General features: G+C 40.6%; 2 protein-coding genes across 2 annotated transcripts in view; both read left to right on the top strand.

The window, feature by feature from the left end:
- LOC109851284 (6(G)-fructosyltransferase-like) overlaps positions 1–702 on the top strand; it is a gene marked incomplete in the record, with an annotated part of 4,357 nt that extends 3,655 nt beyond the window's left edge. Inside the window, 2 exon segments of the mRNA XM_020421346.1 lie at positions 1–39; positions 160–702. Of these exon segments, the coding sequence (XP_020276935.1) occupies positions 1–39; positions 160–375 (255 nt within the window).
- On the top strand, positions 5,675–9,376 carry LOC109851216 (6(G)-fructosyltransferase-like; the record flags this gene model as incomplete). The annotated part of the gene is given in 6 exon segments (XM_020421252.1): positions 5,675–5,778; positions 5,948–6,449; positions 7,238–7,399; positions 7,671–7,906; positions 7,981–8,068; positions 8,904–9,376. Coding segments are annotated over 6 exon segments (1,305 nt in total), but the record flags the coding sequence as incomplete, so codon positions are not given.

Below are 11,654 nucleotides of genomic sequence, written 5' to 3'. Positions count from 1 at the left end.
CCCGTGCTTAAGGGCGAAACACTGTCGTTAAGAATATTGGTAAGTCACATTTGATCGATATTTAGCCAAATTTAAACTACTTGGATAATAAGTTTCAAAGCGTGACCCTAAGGCTTGTTGATGATCGTACAAAATTGACAATGTTGGTTCTTAATTTAGGTGGACCACTCGATCGTGGAGAGCTTTGCGCAAGGGGGCAGGGCGAGCGCAACATCTCGGGTGTATCCAACGGAAGCAATTTACAGCTCGGCGAAAGTTTTCCTTTTCAACAATGCAACCGGGGCTAGTATTACCGCCCAAAGCTTGAAGATATGGCATATGAACTCAACATTGAGCCGTCCTTTCGACTTCAATGATGGAGCGCAAGCGCAATAAGAAGGCCTGCCTAGCTCCAATATTTTTTATTTTTTATTTTTTTTATTTTTATTTTTTTTATTTTTTTTTTGGTGGTGTGTTGAGTTGATATCATCCCTATTGTTTCGATTTTTAGAATTGCTCCTATTCGAGTTTGTAAACTAGTGGTTATGGAAAATTTGTAGATTATGTAAGTTTTCCTCTTTTTTTTCATTTTTCACTTTTTTATCGCTGGAAGCTGGGTTTTTTCAGCAAGTGTAAGCATATTGCATGTTACTAATATCTAGGTTGTCAATGAAATTCCTTCAAGAAGGTTGTTAATGAAATTATTAAAGTTTGTTATATTTATTATTTTATATTTATTTATTTACTCTCTTTTTTTTCTTTTTTCTTTTTCTGTGTGTGTGTGAGAGAGAGAGAGGAATAGGTTGTTATATTAGGTGTAGAATCTTTACGCCTGTGCGCTACAATTATCACAAACTTTAGGCCCGCATAAAATTTCATAACCCAAATAATGGTTTTCTTCTAGAATACAACCAACTAAATATTTGAAGCTCCGACTTTTTCATTTCGTGCGGTCCAATGATGAACCATTCGGTCCATTATAATATTTATTGCCTACTGTTTCTGTTCATAAGCCACCCAGGCAGTCAAGTTGCATAAAATTCCAAAGCTTTTTGTCACCTATCACAGTTCAAGTAGAAATGCACGGCCTAAAACAAACGCTGAAACATTACAAATAATGATTGCTAAAGGCTAAAAAAATTAAGAAGAAATCAAGTTAATAAGTTAATAATACAAAAAGGAAAAAAAAATTTTAAAAACACCAGGTTTAATATGGTTCGTCAAAACAAAAAAAGGATGCTATTCACATCACCACATCACCATCTCCTCTATGTACCTTTCGCTCCCCATCTCTGATCATTAGTCCCATATAAACACCACATATTTCCCTTCAATTCCCAAACACTTTTTCGTTGTGGTCATTGTTCTTGTAGCCACACCGGGGGTGATCTCGCCATGGGCTCACCGGACCTCGAGTCTCACGCTCCCTTGGTGCGCGGAGCCGCTCTTGAGTCCCGTCCTCCGCGGAGGAATTTAGGGCTGCTCTTACTCGGGCCTTTTGTTGCCTCTCTCTTGGCTCTAGTCTACTTTCTCGGCGATAAGCCGGGTTCGAGCCAGGGTTTGGGTTCGAGCCAGGGTTTGGGTTCGAGTTCGGGTTCGGACGAGGACGAGTTCCCCTGGACTGACAGGATGCTTAAGTGGCATCATACCGCCTTCCATTTTCAGCCCCCGAGAAATTTTATGAGCGGTAAATTTCTTTGAAAAAATCTCTATAGGATTTTTTGGTTTATGTCAATATATTCTTCGCTGATTTTGTTTTAAAATTTCGTATTCGTGATTTGGTGGATGGTGGGCTGGTTTCGCTGGCGTGCTCATCAGATCCTAGCGGTAAGTCGACGCTGAACTTTTTTTTTTCCTTTTTTTTTCCATATAAGCTTTAAAATATGTATTGAAAAAAAAATAGTACTTTTTGTTATGCTCCCAAGATTGTAAAGAGGCTAGCTCTCAATATTATCCAATTTAGTCTTTTTGGTCATTCGTGAAATTTCCTCAGTTTCTTTTTTTTTTCGTTTACCTACGGACCTTGTCCCCTTTATAAAGTTCCATTTTTCATCAAAAAAAATAAGTATTGGAATTCAATATTACAATTGCTTCAAGCCAGGCCTTCATGTTTCTAAATGGTTAAGAATAAATAAACTATTTTTTATTTAGTGTGGTTTTAATTTTTGGAAGAAAAAAAAATTGTTCTTAGCTTCGCGTGAGTATCTCTATCTGCGCACAGCGCATGATTGTTTCACTGGTCACGGTCGACATCGTGTAGGATATTTTAAAAAATACCCACCTTTGTCTCCGTATCTTGGATTCGATCCACGTGCCAGTTTTTAAAACAAAAAGGACAAAAGAATTAGGAGCGTCCCGGACTTTATTTTTGATAATTTGTTAGAGCCTTATACTGATCAAAAGAAAATGGGATTTAAATCTTGATCTTTTGTTCCAAACTTCAATTGCTCACAGCTCACAACTCAATTGCTGAAAGTAAAAGATTTATTTGAGTCTCGATGCGATTGCATCATTCGGAGCCTAGCATGTAGTTACAACTAAAAAAGTTTAGTTACAGAGGCGTTTAGATCAACAAGTGATTTTGGCCTATATAAGATTAATTTTATATACATCTCACGTACCATGAGGGTATACTTACTTATACTGTGATATTGGTTTTCAAATTAGTGTGAGATGTTGAATAAAAAATTAATAATAAATTTAACCGATAAGAAAAAGTAAGGATCCGATCAGAGCTATTCCTATGGGAGTGAGATGATCTACACCATAAATAAAGGACATGTGACTCTCAAACTAACCCTTTAACTATCCGTGAATGGTATAGATCATCTTTTTCTGTAAAGTTTTTTTTGATAGAGTCCTTACTCTAATTTTATCCTCTATATTTTATGAGAAAGAAAAGGTAATATTAATTGAGATTTGACAAATAAAAGTAAGAATAGATATATCTTGGGGGGTGGGGGCGTATAAGTATATATATAACCATTATATAGAAGGTGTATCCATTAGAAATATAACCATTTTTCCTTTTCTTATTTTTCTTAAGAAGTTGTTATTGACGACGGACTAAGTGAGGGTTTAAGAAGTCTTGAACTCTTCTTAACCTGTTGAACACAAAAAAAAAAAAAATAGATGCTTTAAACTAAGTTAATCCATCTTAGTTTGTAAAACACAAAACTGTAGAGGATTAAGGTAATTCCTCTAGAGGGGTCAAAGCGAGTGATTTTTACTGATCCACTTGTTTATACGGGATAAGAGATAAATCCTTCTCTTTAATCCCTCTTTCAATAACAGTGGCTTAATAAGTTTTGGTGTGTTAAATGGCCATTAGATCGTTCAAGACGGCCCTTGGATCCTATACCGAACAGCCCAAATCAGAAGGGTATTGATTAGAAGCTGGTTTGTAGATGGGCCTTGGATCCTATATTAAATAAGTCGAAATGAGAATATTCGGATCCTGAACAATTTTGACCGCTGAATACTTCTAGATTTAAACCAAATTATTCCGTTTGGGCTTGGGTCCACTGAGGGGATATTTAGTTTGGAAGAGGTAATTAAAGTAGTAAATAGATTAAATAAGTAACTTCTAAATTTATTTATGATGTAAGAAATAGTAAAAATAATGTTTTTATTTGTTTCGCATATTTTTTAAAATAGTAAAACTAGTAGTTCTTATTGTTCATTCCCTTTTTCTGTTTGGATGGCAATTAAAAGTTATTAGGAAGTAATTAATAAAGGGCATGTTAATAAGAAAAGTTATTTATTAACTAATTAATACACAATTTCGTCTACTTCGGGGCTACTTCAAAGCCTTAAGAGACGGGAAAGCATTTAGGCCCCGTTTGGCAAATGGTTAAGAAAAAAGGGTTAAATAGAAGGATTAATGTACTTATCTCATTCGATAATCTGAATGACTAAATTATTAAGCCGTTAAATAAATTTTATTTTAGCCTTTGTGATCAGTTTTAGTGTTTGGGAATAACAATGATTTTGATTATTTTTTTTATAATTAGAAGGGTTAACTCTTAATCCTTCTAAATAGGAGTATTAGTAAACCCCTCATTTTGAAGGGTTAACTCATTTTAATCCCTCTAGAGGGGTTAGCTTAACTCTTCTATATTTTATATGTTTGGCAAATTATAGAGGGTTAACTCACTTTAATATTGTATAGAGTTTTTGTGTTTGACGGGTTAAGAAAGAGTTAAGTCTTCTTAACCCCTCACTTAACCATTTGTCAAACGGTACCTTAGGAAATAAGGATGACACGTAGGCACCACATCAACGTTTAAGGAAGCATTGGAAGTAGATTTTTTAAAGAAAAAAACATATGTTTTAGCTCGGAAATGGCAGAAATAGCTTCTATTTCCTTTACTTCATAATTACTTCCGTGCAAATAAACAGACCCCAAATAAAGCAAATGCACGGATTAAGAAAATCAACGAAAGAACGACATAAATTAATTGACGAAAAAACAAAAATAGAAATTTATGGACAATTAGAGGGGAAGAGAGAGAGAGAGAGAGAATCAAATGGTATCACGCCCATGGTATTAAATACGTATAAAAGTGTTTCATTCATTGAATCACTAGATTTCGGATTCATGCGCTGATTCCATAGTTAACATTCTTTTAGTGCGCATTTTACGCCATGTATTGGGTATTTGGGTCCATTGGATTGGATACTTTTTTAGAAAAAGGAGCATGCGTGGGTTGAAGAACCGAGGCAACGATCAATTCGGTTTGTTTGGACCAAAATTTTGCTCGCAACCGAACCAAACTGAGCTTTTAGAACCAACCGAACCAAAACGATACTAATTTTAAACCGTGCCCAAATTCTTGAGAATAAGGGCCTGTTTGTTTCACCAGTTTTATGGAATAGGAATGATATTTGGACCTGATAGTGGCGTTTTCGTAATTAATGGATTCCAAATGAATCCTAATCCTGAGTTTGGTTCAAAATTTTTTTATAGAATTGCTAATCTATAAAGTGGCTCAAACAGTGTATATTTCAGGAAATCCAAATCCAATCCATTTGCTAGGAATTGGACGGAATTTTTGACACTTCTCATCTTTTTTATTCTGATTCCTAATCCTATTCCTAATCCTGTGGGTGAAACAAACATAGAATTCAAAAAAAAATGGGATTCCATAAAACTAAAACTTGTCTATAAATTTTGTATGGATTAGATTGGAATCCATAAATAAAATAGGATTCCTAATCCTATTCCTACCCTCTATTGAACCAAACAGGTCCTAATGGTAAAGTCTAGTTTGGCACACGGCATGAGACTGAGGCGGAGTGAAATGCTCATCCTCTCACCCCCGACCAAATTCATTCATTCATTCCGTTCTCATACGATGTTGCGTTGCCTCCTAATTAGTTTCAACACGCAGGCCCCATATACTACAGAGGGTGGTACCACTTCTTCTACCAGCACAACACGAACGCCGCCTACTGGGGCCACATAGCGTGGGGCACGCCCCCGGCGCCGCACCTCCGACCGTCCTGAACTGCGTCCACCTCCCAGACCCGTCGCTGTACCCGACCACTGGTACGCCGCCACAGTCGAGGCGAATGGACCGGCCGTGTGGCCCTCCCGACGGCGAGTGTCATGCACCGCCCGTCACCGGCGCGTCGGGCGCCGGTCGCAACTGAGCTGGCGAGTCGTGTACGATCGCCGTGGGCTGTGACCGCTGACGACCCGCTGCTGACGAGGTGGGTGAAGCAGGAGGGGAATCCCGTGCTTGTTTCCCCGCCGGGGATCGGGCTCAAGGATTTCAGGGACCCAAACCCCGCCTGGTACCGTACTACGTACCCTTCCTTCATTAATTTATTCTCAACTTTCTAGCTAGCTAGTGAAGATAATTAATTGGCTTTTTTTTAATTAAGTAAAATAATTTACGTACTGTAAGATATATTCATTCAATTCGGAGCCCTACGTACGATAATACCCCGTCACCGACTGCAGGTACGACTCCTCCAGCTCAACGTGGTACGTCCTCGTCGGCTCCAAGAACGACTCCCTCTCCCACACCGGCATCGCCCTCGTCTACACCACCACCGACTTCCTCTCCTACACCCTCCTCCCCGGCATCCTCCACTCCGTCGACATCGTCGGCATGTGGGAGTGCACCGACCTCTACCCGGTCTCCGTCTCCGGCCCCTCCACCCACCTCGGGCTCGAGAACTCCGTGCCCCCCGGCGAGAACGTGAAGCACGTGCTCAAGGCGGGCCTGAACGACGAGTGGCACGACTACTACGCCATTGGGACCTACGACAGGGAGGGGAACAAGTGGACCCCCGACGACGAGAGCCTCGACGTCGGGATTGGGCTGAGGTACGACTGGGGCAAGTTCTACGCGTCGAGGACTTTTTACGACCCGGTGAAGCGGAGGAGGGTGCTCTGGGGCTACGTTGGGGAGACTGATACTAGGAGCGTCGACGTCCAAAAGGGCTGGGCTTCTGTTGAGGTAATTACCATTAATTAATCTGTTCCCAATTAATTTAATTTGGTCTACTTGCTGCTACGTGTGATTAGTGCAGGTGGGAAGGTTCCCCTTGATATTTAATCACTTGAAACTTTAGAACCCTGAAATGAAATTAGTCCCTCGAATTTTTTGATTCGCTAGTATATATAGTTCCCCGCGATTCTTATAGTTAGATGTTATTGCTGTTGATCGGAGCTAGTGACTAATTAAGTCCAACGATTTGCGAGACTAGTTTTGAGACAATTTATAAGAACCGAGGGGACCTCGTCACAATGATACGGGGGATTAATTTCAAAACACGAAAGGTCTCCGTTTGGCAAAAGGTTAAGGTTTCAAGGGATTAATTAAAGAGAATGATTAACATATACGGTTAGTCCATTCGATAATCCGAATAATTAAATTATTAACTCGTTATATAAGTTTTATTTTAGCTCTTATGATCATTTTTGGCGTTTGGAAATAGCAATAAGTTTGATTATTTTTTTTATAATTAGAAAGATTAACTCTTAATCCTTCTAAATAGGAGTATTAGTAAACCCCTATATATTGAGGAGTTAACTCGTTTTAATCATTCTAAAGGGGTTAACTTAACCCTTCTGTATCTTTTACGTTTGGCAAATTATGGATGACAAACTCATTTTAACCATTGTGTATAGGTTTTTTGTGTTTAGCGGGTTAAGTGTCTCCTTAGCCCCTCACTAGTATCGTTATCATTACAGTCGTGTAACTAGTACAGAGTCTGATATATGCGAGCCATTTTATACGGACAGGGCCTTCCTCGAACAGTGCTGTTTGATGTAAAAACGGGGAGCAACCTTCTGACTTGGCCGGCTGAGGAGGTGGAGAGCCTCAGGTCAAGCAGCAAGAATTTCAGCAACATCGCCATCGCCGCAGGGTCCACCGTCCATCTAGACGTCGAGGATGCCAATCAGGTACCCCTTCGATCAGACCCTTTTTGGACGCATAATTTTTATGTCCACACATTAAGAATATTATTTTCGAATAAAAGACTTCAGTTTCTCATCACATCCATTATATTCAATTCAGTTGTGGGTTTGGTCTATTCAAGCTTATAACTAAACAGGGATCAACCAATTAATTAATTAACTAGAGAAAATAGATATATACCCTATGTACGCGCAAAAAAAAAGCACAACACGCATGAATCTTGTATGATGCTTTCGCCATATGATATTATTGTAGCTGGACATAGAGGCCGAGTTCGTGATCAAGAAAGAGGAACTCGAGCTCGCTATTCAAGCTGATGTCAACTACAACTGCAGCACAAGCGACGGGGCTTCGCAAAGAGGTTTGCTCGGACCCTTTGGCCTGCTCGTGCTCGCGAACCAAGATCTCTCGGAGCAGACTGCAACCTACTTTTATGTCGGTAGGGGAACTGATGGCAGCCTCCAAACTCACTTGTGCCAAGATGAACTGAGGCAAGTTAATTACGCAATATCGTGCAAACATTTGATTGAAATTAGAAGGCTAATTAAGTATAATTTGCATGCAGGTCGTCTAAGGCTAATCAGATCACTAAGAGGGTTGTAGGGCACACGGTTCCCGTGCTTGATGATGAGACGCTAACGTTGAGAATTTTGGTAAGTACTCTCGCAGTAACGTAACTTATAAATGCTATTGTTTGTACTGTCTCGGTTAGGCAAAAAGTTAATCCCCGGTTGGGGAGATAAAAAAAAGAAAAGAAAAATAGCTTGATGAATAGTTAAATATGTTTGGACTTGTGACTCAAATTAATCTTTGAAAAACACTACAGGCACACCCTCAGCCACACCCCCCTCCTGCTACAGTGCGGGGGGCCCACATGAGATTTTAAAAAAAAATTTAAAAATCTCATGTGGGCCCCCTGCACTGTAGCAGGAGAGGGGGTTTGGCTGAGGGTGTGCCCAAGGGTGTGTCTGTAGTGCCTCCCTTAATCTGTTTAGGTAAATTGGGTTGAAATAGACTAGCCTATTGCTAGGCCATCTTTGTTAATGGACCTTTCCAGCCAATATATAGTTAAAGATTTCATATATCATTTTTGTCTTTATTTCTTATAAAAGTTTAGATAGACCGTTAATTAGATGTGATTTATTATATTGCAAGTACCAAGACACAAGATATTGATCACTTTCAGCTTGTTTTAAACATATATAACATTTATGTCAAAATCAGTGTCTCATAATTTCTTAAAATTGATAACCTTTTGTCCCTTACCACTTGAAAATCATTTAAAAAGAAATTTTTTTTCTAGATAGTCCACGTACGTTAAAAAAAATTGAGGCTTAAGTGACATTTTCAAACTTTTCGCGGTTATCTCAAAATAGGCTAGGCTTTTTGAGCCGAAAAATTAACAATCATGAATCCCTTTCTATATATATTTTGTGGATGCAAATGTTTCACAAAAAAAAGATGTTGATGTCACTCAATCCAATTTAGGTGGATCACTCCATTGTTGAGAGCTATGCTCAAGGGGGGAGAGCGAGCACCACATCTCGTGTTTATCCGACGCAAGCAATCTACGAGGATGCCAAGGTCTTTCTCTTCAATAACGCGACCGGAGCCACTGTGATCGCCAAAAGTGTGAAGATATGGCAAATGAGCCCTACATCCAACCGCTCCCATGGCTACCCTGGCTCCCAAGCTCTCTGAAATTTATCAGTTTCGTCGATCCACCGGTTTAATAAAATAATCTTGAACTTTCGTATTCATGAGCTAGCTATAATATTGTCATTGATTGGCACAATTTGTTTGCAAATTAGTTAATGTATTGAAGGTGTGGCCGTCTATATTTTTGGTGTGTGACAGTGTGTGAGGTTATGTTGTCTATGTTGTAGCCAAGGTGTCATTTGTAGTCATAAATATGCATCATTTATGTTAAACATCATCTTGGCACAATACTTTTCAGATGACTTCTAATCTTTTAGCTAAATCAAAATTTTATGCTTTTATTTGCAAATAGCGACGGGATTTTCTTGACTTTGATGCTGAAGTGTTAGCCTTTTCTATCTAATAAATGTTGAAATTAACAAAAGTAACATCAATGGATAAATGAGATTGTAACATTAGGAGTAAGATGCAACTTAAATTAAATATTTTGACTCTGAGAATAAGTTTTACTTAATTTTCTTAAGAATGTTATGCTAGAAAAAAGAGGAAAGATCAAAGCAGAGCATATGATTTTTTTTTTTTTTTCGAAATGCTTGTCGTCAAAAACTAGTTTGAGTCACTGTGCGCCTTAAAACACCGAACTTAAAGCAAAATCTGACATACTCTGATGCGAAGATCCCAAAGTCGAATTCCTTGCAGAAACATCAACTTGAATATACTTGTGTGCACCAACCAGACCCTCCATGATCATCTTGATCAAGTTTAAGCACTAGACAACCTCATTGGTCTGACTTCAGACTATGACCTTCTCGGTCTGGCATAGAGTTAGAGTCAAACAGGCACTGTAGTTTTCTAGAGGACACTAGTGGAAAACAGCAATTTACCGACGGAACAATAGCGACGGACATTTCCGTCGCTATAAAACTACTCATCTTGATCAAGTTTAAGCACTAGACAACCTCATTGGTCTGACTTCAGACTATGACCTTCTCGGTCTGGCATAGAGTTAGAGTCAAACAGGCACTGTAGTTTTCTAGAGGACACTAGTGGAAAACAGCAATTTACCGACGGAACAATAGCGACGGACATTTCCGTCGCTATAAAACTACTTATAGCGACGACAAATTCCGTCGCCATTGTTCCGTCGGTAAAGTTATTTTACCGACGGAAATTTACATTTTAGCGACGGAATTAGCCGTCGCTAAACATATGTAGCAACGGATTATTAGCGACGGAAATTTCCGTCGCTAATAACTTATTTAGCGACGGAAATTTCCGTCGCTAAATATGTGCATACTGAAAAATTTTTGGGCGCGGGCGCCCAAAACTTTTGGGCTGCCCGCGCCCCACAAAACCCCCCACCCCCCACACTCGAACCCCTGCCCCCCCCACACCCGAAATCGTGATGACAGACGATAATCGCCCCCCCTCTCTCCCGAACCCGCCCTCTCGCGAGATCCAACACGCCGCCGTTCGCCGACGCGCCGACCGCGAAATCTCCACCCCGCCGTTCCGCTCGGCCGCCAGGGGGCGGCCTTCCTTCCGGCCGCATTCACTGCGCTTTGTGGCCCAGAGGAGGGGCGGAGTGTAACCCTCTCTCCGCCTTTCCAACCTGCGTCTCTCTCTCTCTCATCCCTTGCTCATCTCTCTTCCCCCCTCATCTCTTAGCCCTCCTCTCTCCCTCTCGATGTGTTCTCCTCTCTCGTGTCGATCTGCCGCGACTGGCGGGCTCGACCAACTGCCGCCGGCCGGCCGGCCGCGGGCGTCGGCCGACGTGAGAGAGGGAGAGAGAGGGAGAAATTGAGGAGGTGTTTCGGTTAGGGATGGAGTTAGGGTTTGTGATGAAATTAGTTTACTGTGTAATTTGAATTTTGACAAAATTAATGAAATCAATGTTTACTTGTAATAAAATGATTTTTGATGAATGTAGTTACTTTGTAAGTAAAAATGTTAATTTTGATGAAATTATTGATATAAAAAAAGTTAATTTAATTAAGAGGTTAGGATTAGGCCGAGGGTTAGGGTTAAGGGTTAGGGTTAGGGTTAGGGTTACGGGTTGTCGAGGTATCAGGTGCGTGGTTAGGCGTTCGGTGCACGGTTATGGGTGGCGAGGGGTTAGGCGTGAGGGTGGGGTTAGGGTTAGGGTTAGAAATGGTTATTGGTTAGAGGTTAGGTGAGGTTTAGGGTTAGGTTAGTGTTTGGTTAGAGAGTTAGGGTTAGGGTTAGGGTTCGGTTCAGGGTTATGGGTTCGGGTTACGGTTCGGCGGGGTTAGGGTTCGCGTTACGGTTAGGGTTAATGGAGTTATACGGTTAGGGTTAGGGTTACGGTTCGGGTTAGGGTTAGGTTAGGGTGGCGGGTTCGGGTTAGGGTGGGCTGTGAGATGTGAGTTTGAGGGTTAATGTTAGGTTAGGGTTAGGGTTTGGAGGGTGAAGGTTCAGGGTGAGTGAGGGTTGGAGGGTGAGGCGTTAGGTGATCGTGACGGTTGAGGTTGAGGGTTAGCGGTCAACTATTCATACCGAGGGGGGTGTTAAGGAGTTGCAGCAGGCTTTCTTGTTATCGCTGTGTGCGTGTCATCCACT

The sequence above is a fragment of the Asparagus officinalis genome, chromosome 8 (genome assembly GCF_001876935.1).
Source record: "Asparagus officinalis chromosome 8, Aspof.V1, whole genome shotgun sequence".
Lineage (NCBI taxonomy): Eukaryota > Viridiplantae > Streptophyta > Magnoliopsida > Asparagales > Asparagaceae > Asparagus > Asparagus officinalis.
The sequence above is the reverse complement of the archived record's forward strand: the minus strand, read 5'-3'. Positions and strand labels throughout refer to the sequence as shown.